Source organism: Megascapheus bottae, chromosome 5, assembly GCF_031878675.1.
Source record: "Megascapheus bottae isolate mThoBot1 chromosome 5, mThoBot2.hap1, whole genome shotgun sequence".
Classification (NCBI taxonomy): domain Eukaryota; kingdom Metazoa; phylum Chordata; class Mammalia; order Rodentia; family Geomyidae; genus Megascapheus; species Megascapheus bottae.
The window spans coordinates 53689989-53712538 of NC_143513.1; the positions used below are offsets into that span (position 1 = coordinate 53689989).

The 22550-nt window shown below is 36.5% G+C and overlaps 1 protein-coding gene across 4 annotated transcripts in view; it reads left to right on the forward strand.

Annotated features, from left to right (window-relative positions):
* The window catches only part of Umad1 (UBAP1-MVB12-associated (UMA) domain containing 1), a 181502-nt gene that overhangs the window by 154907 nt on the left and 4045 nt on the right, over positions 1–22550 (forward strand). For 2 of the 4 annotated variants that reach the window (XM_090333158.1, XM_090333161.1), the window contains one exon: positions 474–2291. In XM_090333158.1, coding sequence (XP_090189284.1) covers positions 474–731 — 258 coding nt within the window. In that variant the 3' untranslated portion in view covers positions 732–2291. Of the gene's footprint in view, positions 1–473; positions 2292–3108; positions 3401–22550 lie in introns of those variants that run through there. The other 2 variants (XM_090333160.1, XM_090333159.1) reach the window with 2 other exon arrangements.

Consider the following 22550-nt stretch of genomic DNA (forward strand, 5'->3'; position numbering starts at 1 on the left):
GTCTAGTTAGAGATCAAATCTATGTACTATGTATATGAAACAGCAGCTGGCAAGAACACATATAGGAAGCATATGTTATGTCCTAGGCAGTGTGCCCCCATAAACATTAAGAAGCAGAAGAGAGCAAGATCACTTAGAATTCTATAACAACAGTCTATAGAGTAGCTGGGCATTCATCAGAACCCCTGAAGCAACCAAGCAGAATCAAGCTTTGTAGACATCACCTGGCTAAGAAAATAGCAAGAATGCCAATTTGTATATAAGGGAGGTATCAGTAGCCAGTCTGAGGAAGAAGAGTGTTAGAGGTTTGGATGTAGTTATTTCTCAGATACGTGAATAGTTTGCATTCATATCTGGAAGTATTTCTCTATTCCTCACTAATCAATCTTTGTGATATATTGATGCCACACTTACCACTGCTAAACTTCACAGCTCATACGGTCTAAATGTTTTAAATATATATGTATTTTTAGACCAGCAAAGAAAACTCAACCAGTGTGACTGTAGCAAGCCTTGAGATGGAAAATAAGGCAGGCCAGATGCTGGAGAACAGCGCACTGATGGCCGAGCTCCTGAGCGACGTACCCTTCACCTTGGCCCCTCATGTGCTGGCTGTGCAAGGCACCATCAGCGACCTTCCTGACCACTTACTCTCCTATGATGTCAGCGAAAACCTGTCACGATTTTGGTATGATTTCACTCTTGAAAACTCAGTGCTCTGTGATTCATAATTTTCATGTTTGTTTGTACCTAAGCTTTCAGAAAAACAAAGCAGTTTACCTATTTTATTGAATTTATTGGATGTTCTTGGCAGTTCACTCTTTAAAGGCCCACAGACAAGCAAGGATCATAAAACAAATAAAATAGCATTATTTTCATAGTCAACTTGTATAAAAAGGAACTTCAGTCTTACTTCTCTCCTTCCCCCCCCACATAATAAACGTAAAAATGAAGCTATTGAGGTTTTATGAGAGCAATAGGTTGTTTGGTCTTCAAAGTATTGTGCCTGGGTCCTCACAACTTAGCAGGAGCTTGAAATGCATGGAAATTCTCTTCTCCAATTTTGAAAAAGGTTGAGTTTCCTTTTTATTGTCTGCTATAGTGTTTATGAATGAGTTCAGAAAAAGTTTCCCTTTACTTCCTTCAGTCCCAAAGTAGACAAAGTAATGTGGAAACTTAAAACTTGTCCTAAATACAGTTGCAGTGTGCCAGCACAGGACTGCTCAGAAACAGCCTGCTCACTGCAGGCTGTTCAGTGACACCTTTCCATTTTCTTAGAACCAGAGCAGCCCTTCCTACCTGTGTGATTGTGGCCTTCCCACTTTTGTTGTCTGCCTTTCTGTCCCTTCCCAGCATGCTTTCATACCATCCTTCCAAAGAACTGTACTCTGCTTCTGCCGCAGTTGTCATCTGCTCTTCTTACCACATATGTTCCCAGTTCATGAAGGAGCCACATTTCCTTCCAACCTCACAGCCTCCTAAAGAAAAAAATATCACCATGATCCTTATTATTGCTGATAACACCCTTATTTAGAATTGTTTTGGCCAAAATACAGATGGAAAGGTTTTATTTTATACATACTGAACTAATTTCCAATTAAAGTGTAGGCAAAACACCTAGATATGACTTTTAGTTATTATTTATTCTAAGTAAAACTGAAAGCTGTCATTGATCAGCTTAAAAGGAAGATTGGTATCTTGTAATAGGGAATTTTCTATGCAATGCAAAATGAAATTCCCATTTATTCAATTAGTAGAATGTGATTTACTAATTTGATACCAAACCTTTAAGCATATTTTTTTCATAAAGAGAAAGTGCCATAGCAAAACTAAACACTGTGCATAAAGGTACATAAATTTTAATGGGTTATGCATGCTTGTTTAATAAATGTGGCATGGTCTTAATAAAAATACTATATTATTTAAAGTTAAAGGAATATTTCTATTGACAAAAAATACTTCATTTCCAATTAACATTACATAGGAGGTTAATGATTAAATTAGATCCTTACATAGTTTTCATAAAACATCAGTCTAGGAAATATGACATCATTGACACAAATGTAAATATTTGTGCTCTTTTTTGTGAAGGCACAACCTTCTAATATCCATGTTAATATATTTTTAAAACTTAATGTAAACACATAGTCAACTTGTCTAGTATGTGTTAAATTTTCTCTAAATTACATATTTCATTTATATTTATTTCTACCATGTTTAGATGTCCTGTTATTTGTCTATAAAATTGTTCTATTTAAATAAATATTTTGATTATTTCAGATTCATAAAAATGGTTTTCTTTGCATTATTTATATCGGAATGCAAGTTGTAGATTCTGTAGGAGGCCAATAGTTAAGGCACACCAGATACTGTAGTGAGAGAAAAGTATTCTTAAGTGTAAATTTTCAAGAACATTGGAAATGATAAGGTTACTAACCTTCACTTAATAGGACTACAACAATTAGAGGGAAGAAAAAGCAGGAACATCTAGCATGATCCCCTTCATCAAAAAAATTGTTAAGAATATTACTAATGACTTATTTTTTACAAAAGTAATTGTGAAATGTCCACTTAGCTGCTCTTATCCTGTATGTAAATCAGTATTAATACTTGAAAACCAAAAGAAACTTGAGAAATCCAGCAACTCCACTTACCCAAGGGAAAAGTAAAGCCTAGAAATGTTAAATGATTTAATAAGACACCTAGTTAACCAAGTACTGGTGCCTATAATCTTAGCTACTCCCTGTAATCTTAGCTACTAAGGATGTACACAGTGCAGAGTACCTATTAATCATACAGCTTAGAAATGTACAAAAACAATAGCTACCTATATTATTTATAGCTCCTCTGTATCCCAATATATTTTATGAAAAATATTTTAAAGTATGTTAATTGATCTTCCCTTAGATAAAAATGTTGTAGTGAACCATCCGTTTTCTTATCAGGTTTTTAATTCTTTCTTTTATGCTATTCTTGTAAATGGCTGCATGTTTAAAGTAAATGAATTCACTGAAATTTTTTTGAGGGGAAGTATTAGAACTTGACCTCAATGCATCATACTTGCTAGGCAAGTGTTCACAGCCCTTTTGTTTCTCATTTGTTTTTCAGACAGAGTCTTGAGCTTTCACCTGGCCTAGCCTCACCTTGTAATTCTTCTATCTCTATCTCTGGAATAACTGAGATTATAAGTATTTCACCATGACTGTTATTGTTGTTTGGTTAACTTTTGGGTTTGGTTTTGGTGTATTAAGGCAGGGTCTTACTATGTTGACTTAGAGTTTACTATGTAGCCAAGCTGTCCTTGAACTAGAAATCCTCCTGCCTCAGCCTCCTTCTTGGTACCATTATGATTTACCCTACCATGCCCAACTCTAAATCTTATTTGTAATGCTAATATATATTCAGGAAGTTGTACGTTTTCTTCTTTATCAACTTTCTATAATGGCTTTTGCATTATTTCCTAAAAAATTATAGAAACAAAATTTAGGTCAATTTGTTATTTGGTTGATAAACTTTTTGAATTATACTATTAAAATTTTAAGAGAAGCACAGTTGTCATTACCAATTCTAGAAACACACACTAGTTCTCCCAAGGAAACATTTATTGATAACAGTACTATTTTATCCTCCCTCGAGGAGGATGAAAAAAATCATGTCTTTTCCAGAGACTTTTATGTTCTGAAAGAGTGTTATATCAGGCTTCGTCATCTTTCCTCCTGCAATTACAATTGAACACTGCCATCAGTAATCTGCCTTCAGAGATGAATGCATTACCTTATTAATCATGTCCCCAATAATAGTAACATATATATTTATTGAATAGGTGATTGAAAGATGTTACCTCTTTCAAAGCTGCTGAGACATTTGGGTTTGTAGACATTATCTTTTGAGCATTTGTAGCATATAACTGAGGGCATGACCTAAATATTATTGGGAAACCTAAGACTCTCAATGTAGATCTGGCTACATTAGCTTTACAGATGAAATATTCTTATGTTTCAAGAAACTGATTTATTGTGCCATATGGTTTGGTGGATAGATGTGTATAAGAGAAAAAGAGAAATGTATGGATTGATGCATGGAAACACTGCTACAATCAGTATAGCAATAGATCAATCATCTGTTGTTAATTAAAGTGACCTTTTTAACTTTAGAAGTGGGGATTTACAGAAAACATACAAAGATAGTGTGGAGATTTCCCTCACCAGTTTTTCTTCATGTGGTCCTTTGTCACAAAAGCCAGCATTGTTACTTCTAACTCCTTACTCTGTTCAGATTTCAGTTACCCTCTGTTATCTTCTTTCTTGTCTAATATCCTATCCCGTATTGTATTTAGTAATCTTATTTGTTTACGATCTCTTGACTAATGAATGTTTCTTCCATTCTTTATTTTTCTTCTTTCTTTCTTTTTTTTAGGGTCTTGATATTTTTTGTGGATTATTACACAGGACTTTGATAGACTTTTCTTTTGTTTTTTGTTTTCTTTTCCTGTCCTGGATCTTGAACTCTGGCCCTGAATCCTGTTCTTCAACTTCTTTTGTTCAATCTAGGGCTCTACCACTTGACCCACAGGGCTGCTTCTGGTTTTTTTTTTTGTTTTTTTTTTCTGAATAGTTTATTGGAGATAAGAGTGCTATGGATTTTCCTGCTTGGGCTGGTTCTGAACTGCAATCCTTAGATCTCAGCCTCCTGAGTAGCTAGATTACAGGTGTGAACCACTGGCACCTGGCAATTTTTTTTCTTTTTCTTTTCTTTTTTTTTTAAATTTTTTTATTTTTTTACCTGGTTAAACTATATTTTCAGTGTTTGGGAGAAAGGAAATCCATGAAATCATGCCATATCAGGAGCATATGCTAGCCAAACACCAGTGGCTTTGCCTATAATCTTTGCCACTCAGGAGACAAAGGTCAGAGAATTACAGATCTGCCCAGGCAGGCAGATCTGAGGAACTCTTAAATCCAATTAGCCAGCAAAATCCAGAAGTGGAGATATGGCTCAAGTGGTGGAGCTACCAGCTATGTGTGAAATCCTCATTGAGAGCCAAAGTCCAGAAGTCCCAGCTCTAGAACATACACCCTCCCCCCCCCACAAAAAAAAAAAAAACTAGAGCTGGACTTAGCTCACACATACTCCAAAGTACTTTGGAGGCAGAAATCAGGAAGGTCAAAGTTTGAGGCCAACCCATTCATGAAGTAAACTGGACCTGGAAGAAATGTATAATCTCAACTACACTATGGGGCATAAACTGGAAGATTGTGATCCAGGATGGCCTGGGAGGGTGAGGCCCTATTTAAAAGTACCTAAAGCAACAAGTGGCTGGGGCATGACTCAGGTAATAAAGGGCCTGTCTAGCCAATATGAGGCCTTGAGATCAACTCTCATACTGCCATGTTTTTCAAGTTTCTCTGTTATAAAGTCATTTCTTCCCATCTTTTTTTTTTTTTAAATCTGTACCTTTTGGAATGAACTAAAAAAGTACCACCCATAATTTCAGGATAGAGAATTAAACTCTATCTCCTTGAGGCAAGCAGGTCACATAAATTATTTGGAAGCCTTCTGCATGGATAACATGTCTATTGCCCCAATCCTACATTAGCATGAATTTAAATATTTAATTTTTTGCCAGTCCTGGGGCTTGAACTCAGGGCCTGAGCACTGTCCTTGGGCTTTTTCCTCAAGGCTAGTGCTCTACCACTTGAGCCACAGCACCACTTCTAGTTTTTTCTATGTATGTGGTACCCGGGAATTGAACCTGGGTCTTCCTGCATGTTAGGCAAGTACTCTACCACTAGACCAAACTCCTGGTCCCTAAATATTTAATCTTTTACCAAGTTTAAATCAGTGACAAATGCATAGGTACATTTTTATAAAAGAAAAATTCGAAACATTTTACATATAGAGATTCACATCATTTAATGTTAAATAATGATATTATGTTGGAGATGACGTTGCATTCAGTAGTTTACCAAAATTCATCGTTCTGTAAATATCAGGTATATTTATTCTTTAATTTCCATGACTATTGTTGCATAATGAAGAGTCCTATCACAACATTTTGGCCTATAAAAGACCACGTATCTAAAAGTGGAACCTGTGAGATGATAATGGAACTGAAAAATGCCTGTTGCCTAATACTTTCACTGAACCGTTTCTATGCTTAGGTATGTTTAGACAAATACTTACCATTGTGTACATTTGCCTTTAGTATTCAATAGGACAACATGGTTGTCAGTTTTGTGCCGAGGAGTAATAGAGTATGCCATGTATCCTAGATGTGTGCCACCTAAGTTTGTGTCACTGCATTGCGATGTGCACAACAAATTCACTTCATGACTTTTCTCAAAATACATTCTAACCCATGCTGAACTGAAGTGCTTTCTTGAAGGACCACAAATGTGTCATCCTATGTGGAGCCTCTTATCCTCCCTCCCACTTTCCAGAGATCACTGCATCTTATTTTCAATGCCATTCTTCAGCATGTAGTGTGGAAGTGAGACCAAATGTAATCATTATCTTCTTTAAGGAGCCAAAAGGACTCCTAATATGTTGAACTCTTCTCTGTAATAGATGCTATTTGTTTCTAGCAATAGTGTCCTAAAGAAATAAGAATTTCATCTTCAATCTATAAGAATTGTTTTAAGAAGAAAACTCAAGACTTCTTAGAGGTGCTCAAGAAATATTTTACTTCTGATTAATGAAAACTCAATGTGCAAACTCATACAATTTCAATTGGGAATCAAAAAAACAGTTGAAACAAAAAGCTTCTTATTTTGTCCTTGGAAGAACCCTGAATATAGTTCTGTGAAGAGTTTGTGTAGTCCCCAAATTTCACCCATACAAAGAAAGGAAGTTCCTTATAATCATAGGTGAAGGAAAAGATAATTACACCCAGAACTACCCATCAGTAAACTAACTCTGAACTATCCTCAAGACAGCTTGTTACTTAACAGCAAGGCCAGAAAGGGAGTCAGACAATAAACCATTTTAGAAGTTGGTTAAGCAGACAGACTTCAGTTTAGGAGTCCTGCCAGGGATGAACAATCTAGTGTCTGACATCTGGGTTGTGAGGCTGCCAAGTTTGCCCCTTGTGCGGCCACAGGTGTTAGATATAACTCCAAGGCATGTGAAAGAAGGAATGGGATGACATCAGTTTCATTTCGCATATATGTTTGTGTGTGAATTTCTTTTCAATTTTCTTTTTTCAAAGGGTGCATAATTTATTTTGTTTTAAAATTAATTTATTTTCTACATGGTAAGTCAACATTTGGGAGGCTACAGAAGAAGAAGCTTTTGTTCAAAAACAAGGGCTGAGTTCTTACACCTACATACAGGTACACTGTACACTACCATACTGTGCATAATATTGTTAGTTTAGCCTTTCGAATAGAACTTCTCAGGATAAAAGAGAAACAAATGGGAACTAAAAAGCACAGTAGGGCAAATGGATCTACAAGCCCCAAACATTCATTCTCGCCTATAGTCTCCTTCTTGTCCCAGTTTTGAATGTTCAGGAAAATATCTGTTATCCGTACATAATTTGAGCCTGGACCAGACCAACGCCATTAGTCAATCACAACTTAAAACAGGAAGACTAAACTCTCCTCTTCTCCTTGCAGGAGAAGGAAAATCTGGAAGTCTCCACTTCCCATAGATATCTGAGTTTCTCAACCTTAAAGTTGTAGGAGCTGTAAAGAACTAATTGTCAGTAGGATTTCTTAACATATGTCTTTGCCTTCACAAATTGAATTCAGTGGAGGAAGAAGGAGTTGCCAGCTTTTATCTTTAGATTGAATCTCTTCTAAAGAAAAATGATTGAGCTCTTTAAGCCATTATCTTTCCCATTTTATGTACATCAATGTCTTTCTTATTGTATCCTTCACATATTCTACCAGCCAAAAGATTTTTTTAATTAAAGAATTTATTAACATTGATTTTTACATCATATTTCAAATGACATGTTTAACAAACATCCAAAAGATTTTTGACAAATTTCATTTGTAATATTTTTATAAAGACAGCAGGTAAACTGTTTAAGCTTTTTCAGAGTACAGCCCTCACACTGCATTCCAGTTAAGAACCTGTACTCTCTCATTGATAGTCTACTGGATTTCTGCTTAGAAACATATAGTAAATCCTTAGTCAGAATTTTTTGAATGACTGGCCCAAATAAATAAGTTATTAAATTATCTATAAGATTTCCCAAAGGCAACAAAATACAATTTCAAAACTTTTGTAGTTTGTCTGTCCTCAATAAGGGCTTGTGTTTGTGCATCTGAAAATAATTCTTAGCTTACTAAGTCTCTACAAATTGTGCCTTTCATCTGCTTAGAGCATTCTTCATGTTTTCAGATTGCATTTACTTCTGTCTTTAGCATGGCTTCATGGTAAGAGCTGATTCTACACAATACAGTATATTTTAGTGCTGAAGATTAATTCATTTCAGGCTTTTTCTCTCTGCCAAGTTTTCTGTATGTGTTCTTGGTTATGTTTTCATGTATTCCTATCCCTGAGTTTTTAATCCTATCTGACCTTTCCTCAAAAAATATATTCTCTTTCCAAATGCTTTTCTTCAAACATGTATATGCAAGTGTACATTTTAGAAAGTTTTGTTTTCCTAGAAGTAATGTGTCTTTCTATATTGCATTTATCTCTACACATCCTACTTTATCAATTTCTTTGTGATATGAACACCTCTAGATCTTTCCCATTCAATTCCAACAATAAACTCCTTTCTCTTCTCTTTACAGTAAGCTTCTTGAGAGAATGGTCTATATTGTTTCTAAATCCTTAACCTTTATTCATTCAGTCATACGTTCTTCACTGGAAAGTCAGGTTGCAGAAAGCAATGGTTTCTATCCCTGAGAAAACCTACATGGAGTTTGTTCTACCTCAATAACCCACCCAATCTCTGTTTCTTTAAAGCAGTTATCACTATTGATCAATCACTTTTTTTTTTTGCCAGTCCTGGGCTTGAGCTCAGAGCCTGGGCACTGTCCTTGGACTTTCTCAAGGCTAGAACTCTACCACTTGAGCCTCAGCACCACTTCCAGCTTTTTCTATATATGTGGTACCAAGGAATCGAACCCTGGTCTTTGTGCATGCTAAGCAAGCACTTTAACCACTAGGCCAAACTCCCAGCCCAAAATTTTAGATACACTTTTATAGTTTTCCTTCCATCTCTGTAACTTCAATCTTAGACCCTAAGAGACATCCTTTCCTTGCTCCTTTCTAAAAAAGTTGGTATTTCTCAGAGTTCTATCCCTGGGTGCCTTCTTTACCCTTTCTGTACTCTCCTTATACAGTCATATCTATGTTAATCTATCACTGTTCACATACAAATCAATCTCCATCCCTGAAGTCTCTAGAAATTCCATATGCATATATATTATTAGTGTACCACAATGTATGTGTATTTGACTTGCCGTTATATATCCCTCTTGGCTATTACTAATTTATATGTGTTCTTTTTATTTCATTATTGCATTGAAACTCCTCAACTCCCTTCCTCTGCCCTATTTTTCTTTAAAGAATTCCCTCCTCATTTTCACATATAAGGGAAAACATGGATCCTTTGTCTTTCTGGACCTGAATTACTTCACTTGACATAATTTTTTCCCAAGTCTGTCCTTGTCTTTACAAATGGTAAACATGGCATAGCCATGTTTATTGCAGCACTATTCATCATAGCCAAGGTATGGAATCAGCCCAGATACCCCCTCAATGGTGAAATGGATGAAGAAAAAGTGGTATACATATATACAGTGGAATTTTACTCATTCTTTTTTCTATTTTATAAATAATTTAGCTTCTTAATTTTTGTATTTGATTAGCTGTATCAGCCCTAACTTAGTAATAGGATATTTATTAAGGATATTTTATATTTATTGCATACCCTTTCAAATAGTATTGATTAAGTTTTTAGATTAAACAACTGAGATTATGGATCACTATGAATAAATACATTTTCCCATGCATTTTATTTTTTGGTTTTCTTTAATATCTACCTGGAAGGAATTTTTCTTCTGTCTTCTGTTAAAATAGTATTGATTAGCACTTATTAAATTACATGGCTCCTTAAAAAACATGGGAGTGTATAGATTTAAATATATATATCCTATAAAGCAGAATGCCTGTTGTTTTAATGGGCTGTGGCATTTTGCTTTTATGTAACCAAGCCTCAGTGAAGGAATTGGAAATATTAACCCTTTTGGTGGTTGGTGTGCATTCTTGTGGGATGAGCTCACATTACTTTAAAGGGAAAACAAACAATTATCTGAAGAAGAAAGACCATCCTTTTGATTTTTCATGCAGTAAAGATGGTTCTAAAATATACAAGGCCCACTAATTTAGTAGCCAGTTTACTGGATTAATTCAGCTTTTTAAGTTCTGCAGTGAATGATAATGGCTTTATGCAATATTTACTAACTGAATGCTTGACCAATATAGTTACCATATTCATTATTGAAATAAGTTTCTCATCTTCACAGGCCCTCTTCCCACTCAATGCATCATTTTAAACACATGGAGAAAGCAGTAGTAGCAGTAATAGCCAGACTTTCCTAAACAAAGAAAAAGAAAAAGGCTAGTTTGTAAATTCTACTTTTTGTTATTTAAATAATAATTTGGAAATACTTTATAACATCAAGAAGTCATAAAATCTTTTATTAGATAAGATTTTCAGAATAAGTAGTCTCTAGAATTAAACCTGAAAGCAATTTCTTAGTCTTCATTAACTCCCCATTCTTGATTAAAGCATTGTGTTAAATGAGTACCAAGGGTCAATAGTTTCCTTTTTTCCCTAATTGAAAGACTATCTACTGAAACTCTCTCTACCCATCTTAGGTTTACCACCTTAGTAATTTTAAGTGACTCTGGGTTTCCACACTTGGCAGTGTACCACTATTACAGACTGTAGAAATAGCACTAGTTAAGCAAAGCAGTTTTTTCTGTATGTACATTATTTCCATTCAGGCTTTTTCTAGTATTTGTGGAGACAGATTAGAAACATTACTCTGTTTCATGTGGATCATGATAAGGGCCTCCCTACCCAGTGTAATCTGTCACCACCAATGGAGACCACTGGGCTTGTTTTTGTTGCATTGAAGGACAGCAGATGTGGTATCCTTCAGCCTGGGTGTGCTTTGTTAAGCTTGCTAAATACAAAGTGCCAGAAATGTACCCGGCACTTGACAAAACATTAAACACAAAGGACAAGACTCCATCCTTAAGCACTATTCATTTCAGAGTAAATATTTCAGATAGCAGTAACAGTATCAGGTTGACCACCAAAACAGGTTTGATGAAATATCAGGTAAGTGAGTCGATTGAATGAGAATCATAGAGATACTTCAGACAACACATTGTGGTGTTTGAGAGAACCTGAAGGAAAGTTTTGTTCATACTAGTTCAGTATTTTTGGAAAAGAAAAATTACTTTGCCCAGTGTACTTTTTGAAACAACAATAAGGCATGAAAAGAATGGCTAGCGTGGTGATAATGAGAGTGGTGAGAATTGATGGTGTTGATATTGGTGGTATGATGGTACAGCATATGGATTGACTACAGAAATGAAATGAAAAAAGGGTTGTAATTGTGTGACTATCTGCAAATATGAGCTACTCACTACCTATCTTGTCTTATACCAGTCTCATTATTCAACTCTATTTTTCAAGGGCCAAATCAGGCTAAAATCTTTCCTACCTTCTGCACCCCTCTCTCTTCCTTTTCAGTCCATGTCATCCCTCTTCTGATGGTACTTGTTTTTCCTGAGTTTGTGCTATTCACTGCTTGATTTAGCCCACTTTCTAGCTTCTTCCTGCTACTTTCCACAAAATAACATTTATAACATCTCAGAACACATAGTCTTCTAATTTCTCACAATTTGTCTGTATTCTAATGTGGTAAAACATTACCTCTTTAAATAAACCATGAGATACATAATGAGAAGCTAATAACTAACCTATATTAGAAAACCCCAGTGCTCAATAAATGAATAACTTCCAAAGACAATTCTGTTGTTGGATCTCAACTGATTGACCAGTTTGAAAGTACTTGTCATCATCAGTCATTAAGGAGTAATCACCTTTCCTTCTCCTACTTTGCCATCCCTGGTTTAAATATGTTGCTAAGCATGTGCTCCATTCTCCACATCAAGTCCTCTCTCAAAGATGTGCTTTCTGCCTGAGAAAAGGTAGGCCTGGTACTCTTTCAGAGCACATTTTGCCACTCCTCTGCCTGAATGGAAGTTAGTGAAGTACTCTTCCAGTAACAATCATGACAGCTAGGATATGGAGCTCTTATTGTCTCTATCCTCATAAGTGAAAAGGATGAAAATCAATCTTTATGCATGAATTTTAAAAAGATGCTTTGCAGCATGAAAACTTCTTAAATGGATTTCTGATTCATTGACATTTTGGTAGAAGATACCCACAATCAGAAAAATTTTGAAGCTCATGATTGTAGAACTATATTATCATCATTAGAAATGTTAAGGACCTTCTTTTTCTTCTTTGTCATTTTCAGATATTAATCATGTCACGTCAGCTTAGATTTGAAGCATATGATTTCTTTCACAGCACATTATACATATTAAGTAGGTGTTTAATAAAACTGAACACATGGTCATATGGATTGGGTGAGTGGATGAATGGGTGGATAGATGGATATAATCAAACTAAGTGCAATTATTTTTTTCTTTTCTTCTCCTCCTCCTCCTCTTTCTCTTCCTCCTCCTTATTTTTCTTCTTCACCAATTCTGGGGTTTGAACTCAGGGCCTGGGCACTGTCCTTGGACTTTTTCAAGGCTAGCACTCTATCACTTGAGCCATTTCAGGCTTTTTCTGTGTATGTGCTACTGAGGAGTCGAACCCAGTGCTTCGTGCATGCTAGGAAGCACTTTACCACTAGACCACTCTCCCAGCCCAATGCAATTAGTTTCTCTATAAAATAGAATTTCACAGAAGCATGGGAGTATCTGCATTGGTACAAATTTTCTGCATACTGTGACACAATCTAGAATAACAGCTGAAGAAATTCAAGTGTTTAGGTATAATTCAGTATTCACTCTCATTAGCTATTCTCAGTCACTGTAATGCAAGCTCAGTGCCCCTGGTTTCAGGAGTAGCATCCTCCAGTATTTGTCTAGTTGAACCTCTTAGAGGCTTGTCTCTCCTTTCCTTTCTCTCCAGCAATAGTGATCTTTGCCGCTTAGAATGACAAAGAAGCTATTTGTCATTCTAAAACTAATGATAAACTTGAATCTACAGCTATTACTCTCATTATACCTAAAACTTACAGAAAGAGAAAGAAAAAACATGACCCCTCTAAACCTAACCAGACAGGAATTGCCCCACCATTCCTTACCTCTCTACAATGTGCTATATAGAAATAAGTTGCATCTCTTTCCTCAGAATCCAGCTAAAGCAAGCAAATACCTCATGCATAATCACTATTACATAATGCTAAAGTAAAATATGAGATTGTTCTTCACTGCGTGCTATCATATTTACAGTGCATTTATCTACCAGAGAAATTGAATAACTTGTTACTATGTTAAACACAGTATTTTATAAGGACATTTAAATAATCTATCCTAATAACCCCTTTCAAAGGAAATGACAGCAAAATTCCTCTATATGTTTTCTGGCTAGTACTGAGGAGGTTTTTGTGTGGAATGTGCTTCTCTCCAGAGGCTGCCCCATGTGCAGACATGGCCAGGGAGGAGCTGGCCAGAGAAGCTTCTTCAGCAGCTCAAAACAGAAGGAGTGGATGGGTCAGTGTAGGCATGGAGCAGTGAGAAGAGGGAGAGGAAACCAGTTGATTTCATGCTCCTCTGGCTTGGGCACAGCTTAAGGATGCTCTGGCAGGGCCAGGAGGCAGCTGGATAGATTGAAAAGGCCTTTTGTCCCTGCAGTTCTCTAGCAGATCATGTTTGGGGTGACAGATGTAAGTGGACAGGCATGACTTCAGATAGGTCCAAAATGATCTTAATATCTTCCAGCTTAGCCTTGGTTGGAAAGTTCATGTTGTAATTGTTTGGAATTTTTAGACAGAAACGGGTGGAATTTCATCCTTTGGATATATAAAGGAGAACTTTATGCTTCTCTCTCTCCTAATAAAACATTTTATCCTTTGCTTAATGCATAGTGCTAAGTGCCTATCTTTTCCTTCCTTCCTTCCTTCCTTCCTTCCTTCCTTCCTTCCTTCCTTCCTTCCTTCCTTCCTTTTCTCTCTTCATTTCTTTCTTTTTTCCTTTCTTTTTTCCCTCCATCCTTCTCTTCCTTCCATCTTTTCTTTCTTCCTTGATTCCTTCCTTCCTTCCTCCCTTCCTTCCTTCCTTCCCTTCTTTTTTTCTCTCTTTCTGGCTTTCTTCTTTAAAGAAAAGTTGTCATTATGAATGTCAGAAAAGAAATCTGGGGAAGAATGAAATCTCTTAAAATCTATTTTTACTGTGCTTATGGAAATAACCATGTGATGCAGGAAAAAATGTGACCAAGGCTGATGTGAAAAACTCCAGCATTAAAAATAATGTCTGTAGTAATCCAAAAGGGAAATTAATTTTTCACTTTGAAGGTGTTCACATCATAAACACTAAAATAATGAATAATCTGGGTCTCCTGAGAAACTGCCACCTGGCACCTGCTGCTTCCCTTTGGGCTCTGGTGTGAAAGCCTCTCTACTCTCACTTTGGCCTCTGTCTCAGGAGATGTTGAAGAAGGACATTTTCCAAGCAATTTGAAATAATCTGTTGTTTAATTTGACACCGCTTCTACCATTGTTGAGTCACTAAGAATTGGACAGTGAAATCATCAGTGTTATTAAGAATAATAAAATAACACAAGGACATTTGAAGCACAAATATGTGTACATTGCTGGTACCATGTCTTCCAGCTCTCTGGGAGCAGAGATGAGACAGGGTGCCCACTCATTTCTGGGATACATCTTTGGAGATTCTGTGTTCACCTACAGGCAATGAAATAGATCCATGTTTTAACTTTTAAAATTCCTAACAGATTTAAAGTAAGTGTAATATCAGTCATTTAAATTACTCATCTTTAATGTTTCATGTTATTATATAAATGCTTAAAGTTAAAAAGAACAAAGCAATGCCTTGAGCAATTCCTTAATCATTTAGTAAATAATAACAATAATTACTGATAAATAGGTGATTTAAGGAACACCATTTTACAAATTTCCTCACTGTAATCACCTTCTTCCACATCAGTGTGTCCAAGCTTCCCAGGGTGACAAGACTACCATTCCATGCTCCAGCCTCAGCCCCCACTCAGAAACTCATAAATTCCTTCATCTGTAAGTGCTTTGTAAGAGTAGTAGCACATGTAGCTCATGCTGTGAACAGTCCTCACATAACAGATTTTCAAAGGTTCACAATTCTCCAAAAAGAAAATCCCTAAGTACAATCACATTCAAATTAATTTCTCACTTGGCTGAAATAATATCTTCCCAAGAAGCAGATAGAACTTCATGCCAGAGATTTTAGAGAGGTGGAATTGGGGTATACAAAGCAATAAACAAACAGTGAATGGGAAAAGAAAAGAAAGAAGAAAAATTCCTCCCTTTTGTTATAATACCGAACTGAAAGTTAAAGACCCTAAAATATTCTTGGACAGTCTTCTGGAGAAAAGAACTCAATGAAAAATTGAGAAAGAGATATTTAAGATCAAGTCATCTAAAAAGAGCTTTAAGAAATAACCCAATTAGTTTTAAAACATCCCAATTTTAGTACTTCCTTTGCCAGACAAACACAAGGTCTTGAGTTTAGTCCCTAATACCACAAAGGGAGGACAAAGAAATGTCCTAATTAGTTTAACTTTGAAAGCCATAAAAATAACGAAGTGGAAAAAATTGAAATTATCATTTAAGAAACCTGCTGTCACTTTTATCAGTCATTCATAACTTCGGAGTGCTGTATCATAATCCATTCCTCTCAGGTTCTCTGATAGCAAGATTCCCTACATGGAAATGTCAGCCTTACTGATTGTTTCCAATTTTCTCCCTTGCTTTCCCTAAACTATATTATTAATTTTGTATTGATAGAGACCACATGTTGACAAATTTCCTAGGGAACTGTTGACAAATAGTACCCATAAAAAAATCTCACCTTACCTTTTTTTTTTTCCCTGTTGGTTGTGGGGCTTGAACTCTGTACCTGGGCACTGTCCCTCAGCTCTTCAGTTCAAGTCTACTGCCCTAACCCTGAAGCCACAGTGCCACTTACAGTTTTCTAGTGGTCAATTTGAGATGAGTCTCAAGGACTTTAGTGCTTGGGCTGGCTTTGAATTGTGCTCCTCAGATCTCAGCCTCCTGAGTATCTAGGATTACAGGCAGTGAGCCACTGTGCCTGGTTCACCTTATTTTTTTTATTGACACATTCATGTAATTATAATTTTACCCTGGAATTAATGCAATGGACAAATTATTTAAAAGATTACTTGAAACCTAGTATATAAAAATCTAGATGAGGGCCGGGAGTTTGGCCTAGTGGTAAAGTGCTTGCCTTGCATGCACGAAGACCCGGGTTCAATTCCTCGGTACCACATACATAGAAAAAAGCTGGAAGTGGTGCTGAGGCTCAAGTGGTAGAGCTCTAGCCTTGAGAAAGTCCAAGGACAGTGCTCAGGCCCTGAGCTCAAGCCCAGGACTGGCAAAAAAAAAAAAAAATCTAGATGATCATTTCTCTCCATTTTGTCTCTCATCATTTCTCTTGTGCATAAATAAAAACTAATGTTTCATGCACAATTATTTTTATTTTTAAAACCATATTTTAGGGAAAGATTAGATTAGAATTCTAACATAGCTTCCTTATAGTTATGTTTTTCTATATGTTTGTTAATGTTTATAATAGTTTCTATTTAATCCTGGATTTACTTATGTATATAAGTAATTATACATGGAAAGGTACTAGATTTGAGTATGTATAAATATAAAATTAAAGAACTTGATATAATACAAACAGTTGTTGGTGGAACTTAATATAACAAGCCTTTTAAAAGCAGGTCTAATGAGTATTAAGATTTTTGCCTGGTACTGGTGGCTCTGGCCTATGATCCTTGCTATTCAAGAAGCTGAGATCTGAGGATCATGGTTTGAAGCCAACCCAGGTAGAAAAGTCCCTGTGAGAGGTTTATCTCCAATAAACTACTCAAAAATGCTGAAAGTAGTGCTGTGGCTCAAGTGACAGGGCACTAGCCTTGAGCAAAAAGAGGCCCAGGGACAGTCCCCATTCATGCACTGAGTTCAAGCTCCAGGACCAGCAATGGGGAGGGAGAAGGGGAGGGAAGGTGGAAGAGAGAGAGAGGGGGAGAGAGAGCGAAAAAAAGAAAGAAAGCAAAAGAAAGAAAGAAAGAAAGAAAGAAAGAAAGAAAGAAAGAAAAGAAAAAAATATTTTTTCTAAACTACTAAATTGGACATAAAGCAGTTTCTAGTCCTTCTCTCATGAGTTGGATGAGTCATTTAGCTTTTCTCAGCCAAAGTTTGGTTATTTTAAAATGGAAAATACAAAAATAATCATAGATCTTTGACCCTTTAAAATCACAACAGTGCACCATGTGCTGGGAAAACAGACAGAATGAAATTTTTTGTTGTTGTTGATCATGGGACTTGAACTTTGGGCCTGAACACTGTCCCTGAGCTCTTCAGCTCAAGGCTACCACCCTACTCCTTGAGCCACAGTGCCACTCCCAGTGTTCTGCTGATTAATCAGAGATAAGAGTCTCACAGACTTTTTAGTGCCAGGGCTGGCTTTGAACCATGATCCTCAGATCTCAGCCTCCTGAGTAGCTAGGATTACAGATGTGAGCCACCGCACCTAGCTGAAAAAATTTTTTTTAATTTCACAAATTAGGAATAAGATGAGTGTTGGTACCTTACACCTGTAATCTAACTGAGATCTGAGGATTGCAGTTCAAAGCCAGCCTGAACAGAAAAACACCTGTAATTCTTCATTTCCAGTTAACCATCAGAAAGCTAGAAATAGAGGTGTGGTTTGCGTGGTAGAAAGCCATACTTGAGCAAAAACCCAGTGAGTGCAAGGACCTGATTTCAAGCTCCAGTACCATCACCAAAACTAAAAAGGTTAGGTCTTCCACTTCCGATGGCAGTGGCAAATATTTCTGCTGGAGTGTAATTAGACCCTAAACCAAACATTTTGATTTGTTACAACACTCTCTAGAAGTATATAAATAAGCTTTTATTCTAAACCCCTTCCCTTGAAAATATTTAAAAGACCAACTAGAATCAAGTTAGAGTTTGAAAACACACACACACACACACATATATATATATATATATATATATATATATATATATATATATATATAGAGAGAGAGAGAGAGAGAGAGAGAGAGAGAGAGAGAGAGAGAGAGCAAGAACTGAGGGAAGATGCCAATAGGAATACTGTAAATTGCAAATTGGGAAAACTGGCTTCAAATTTCAGCCAGGAGAGAAAACTGAACCTGATCTTGGCTTTAAGCCTGTATTCCCTTTTTTTTTTTTTTTTTTTTCTCTTGTGGGGTGTGAACTCTAGGCCTGGGCCCTGTCCCTGAGCTCTTTATTTCAAGGTTAGCACTCTACCACTTTGAGCCACAGCACCACTTCCTCAGCCAGTATTCTTATGGAGAACTATGTTGGTCCTTCCAGCAACTAGCACAAGCTAAATCTCCATAGGAAAGCACCCTGTAGGCTACCCCATCAGATTCCACATGTATAATCATGGGAACAGTAGTTTGCAAAGACAACAAAGCAGTAGGAAGTAAGCTATTTTAACTGTTTTATGTAGAGTAGCTGTTTATGAAGACAAAGAAATAACATATAGAATGAAAAGAATGAGCAAGCAACAAAACTATCAGGAATGGTGAAACAGTTGTTAAAAGTAACTAAATGTCTTAATATAACACCTATGAATATTGAAAACAAGCACAGAGGTACTCAAAAAATTTTTAAGAAGCTTCTCTGAAAGGCAATCCACAGACTAACTGCATTGATATTAATATAAGCATATAGTCATCTGCCTCATTCCAGTCTTTCACTTGAGGCCAATATCTTTGCTTTGAGAGTGGTTACCTGACTGGAAATCCTCCCTCCCACGCCCCTTTTTGTGCTTGAACTATACCAATATGGCAGTTTCTAGGATTTTCAGTTTCAATTTGCTTTAAAATAAGACAAGAACTGAAAAACATTTGAGAAGGAATCTCAGTTCAGAATTCTAGATTCCCTTCCCTTCCCTCTCAGTATTTCATCATCTCCATGGCTCACATCTATTTGAAATCAAATTTTGAATTAGGTATATGGATCTACTTTTTCTAACATACTCAACCTAATGTTTATAGAAGCAAAAATTTTTTCATTCATATTTTATTCATTTTCATAATATGTAACTAAGTTATTTGATTGAAAAATAATGGCTTCAGGCAGAGCTAACTAATGGACTATTTCCAGCTACGCAGCTGAATTGATAGGACAGCCTTGTGAGGACATCTGGAAAGCTGCCCACTCGCTGTGAACACTTTAAATGAAGGGTGTCACTTACAAAGTGATCTGGCAAGTTGGACATTCTATTTAGTAGATTAAAAATAGCATGTATAGCTGAGATGGTTAATTTTATGTAGTAACTTGACTAGGCCATAGGGTGCTCAGACATTTAATTGAATATTGTTCTGGGTGTGTCTGTGAGGGCATTTCTTGATGAGGTTAATATTTGAATGGATAGATGAGTAGAGTAGATTGCCTATTTAGAATGGGTGGGCCTCACCAAGTCCATTGAAGATATGAGTGGAAATAAAAGGCTGAGTAAGGGCTAGTTCTTTTTTGCTTGAGCTAGGATGTTTCATTTCTGACCTGTCAGATTGAAATTACACATTAGCTTCCCTAGGTCTGTAACTTGCTAGCCACAGACCTGGGGATTTCTCAGTCTTAATCCCATGAGCCAATTCCTTACAATATATATTCATTTTTTTTACAATATATATTCTTATATACAATATATAATATAAGTATTATACAGAGAGATATGCATTAATAAATACCTAAATAAGTGGTTTTATTATGTATTACAATACTGTTATATATAAAAGAAACTTAATAAGACATACTATACAAAAACACTATTATTGTGACATTTCTGTAAATCTAAACTTACTCCAAAATGAAAAGTGTTTTAAGAAATAGTGCATACCATATGATCCTTCTTTCTGAAACTATTTCTAATTATTCTTTTTTTTTACTTATGTCTTTCTGCTTACCAAATGTGAGCAGAAAATCATTTTTCCATTGGAAAAATTTCTTTGTTTGAAGCTGGGTGTGGTGGTAGCCTTGAGCTGAAGAGTTCAGGAACAACGCCCAGGCCCAGAGTTCAAGCCCCGTGATGGAGCCCCCCCCCCCAAAAAAAAAAAAACCTGTATTTTCCTTTTTAAGGAACATACCTCCATTTTGCTACACTGATGAAATTACTCTTTAAAATGTTTTCATTGACAGGGTGATTTCTGTCAGTGATCCATCTCCAAAGTCACTATGGCATTTGATTTTGCACTTGTTTATGAGAATAATCTCGCTTTTGGAGTCTTCAAAGATGATTTTCCAATGAGGCTCTAAAATTAACAATACAAGACTAGAAGATTGTATCAGTATTAGGATATATATTCTTGACTGGCAGCTAGTAGTTCACATCACTGGTAATCCTAGCTACTCAGGAGGCTGAGATCTGAGATAGGGTCAAAAAGCTTATATCTCCAATTAACCAGCAAAATGCAGTGCCAGCCATATCAGAAAAAGGTAAGCAAGAGTACAAGTTCCTGAATTCAAAGCCCAGTATCAGTGTGTACGAGCATGTGCACGTGTGTGTGCACGCACACACACACACACACACCCACACACACATGAATATCTAAATGCCCAAAATTCAATGGTATAAACCACAGAAAAGTATTTCTCATAGCTCTGAAGGCTAGTAAATCCAGGATTAAGGAACCAGCAAGTATAGTGTCTGGTGAGTACCTATTTCCTGGCTCTTTGAAGCAGAAGTACTAAGTACTAGGATGCTCTCTAGAGACTTTTTTTGTGTGTGGATTTTGGGGCTTGAGCTCAGCTTGGGCACTGTCCCTGAGCTCTTCAGCTCAAGGCTACCACCCTACCCTTGAGCCAAGCCTCACTTCCCATTTTCTGAAGGTTAATTAGAGATAAGAATCTCCAGTCTTTTTGTGCCTGGGTTGGCTTTGAACCTTGATCCTCAGATCTCAGCCTCCTGAATAGCTAGGATTACTGGCATGAGCCATTGTGCCCAGTAGAGACTCGTGTAAGAACACTCCCCTCTCTTCACATCCTAATCAACCCCAAAGGCTCCATCTTTGAAAATCCTCATAAAGGGTAAGTGGGGATAAGTCTTTAATATAGGAATGAGGGTGGCGTCATATACATACCTATAAACTGACTTGAAGGTTTACATCTTTGTTGTTTTTGCTTTTCACAGCTGTATATATGATAAAGGAAGGGAAACCCTTGAATTATTGTTCTATGCCTCTGTCCAGTGACAAGATGGGAGACTAAAGAAATGATCTGATTTATATATCCAAATCAAAGCAGAGCTTGTCATGAGTCATGAGAATAATTAAAAGAACAGATTTCTAAATGTATTACAAATTGTAGTGCTTACTTCTTATCCTTTTTTCTTTATTCTTTGTTCTCTTCATCTCCTCCTCCGCCTCCTCCTTCTTTCTCCTCTTTCTTCTCTCCCCCTCTCTCTTTCCTCCTCCTTCCCTTCTGTCTTCATTCTTCTCTTCATCCCTGTATCTTAATATCCAACTTCTCTTTTGACTCTGTTGTAAATTTTCAAGGGAGCCATTTCCTTACTTCTATGACTCCCAAGTCTGTGAATGCTTAAGTTGTGGGGAGAGTCGCGTCACCTAGCAAGGCTCTTATCCATCAATCCAGAGGGCTATTGAATGCATGTCTTGACTGCAGAAGTGGCTACAAGCTTATCCATGTCTGGAAATGGTCCTCGGGTTTTCTAATTCCCCCTACTAATCAAAAGTTGTGTCTCGTCACTATTGTTTCATCTTTTTAACTTGCATTTAAAAGCAAGTGATGATCAGTACAAATGATGCTCACACTATATATGACATCAAAACCAAGTGAGTAGCTTATTAAAGCCAAATACTGGGACCTCATTCTCTGCCTTTCTCCCTTAGTAGGTTGGGGTGGGACTGAGGGCCGTTTTTTAACAAGTTCCCAGGTAATGCTGATGTAAGCATCGTGCTGATGCTGGTCCAGAGGCCACACTCAGGAATCACAGTGTAGAGCACAAAGATGCTACCTGCTGCCTAATTTCCTGACAGAGAAGAAAAATAGACAACATGTTCCACGTCTACAACTTATGCAGACAGTAAAAATCACAAGAACAATATGCATATTTTATCTTAAGATCAAAGTATAAAGCCTTTTTAAAATAATAATCACTTCTCAATATAAATTATTTTTAGAGATCATGAGTAATTTAAAAAAGTGTTAGAGGAAAAACGATTGGAATTTCTTTCAGAGTAT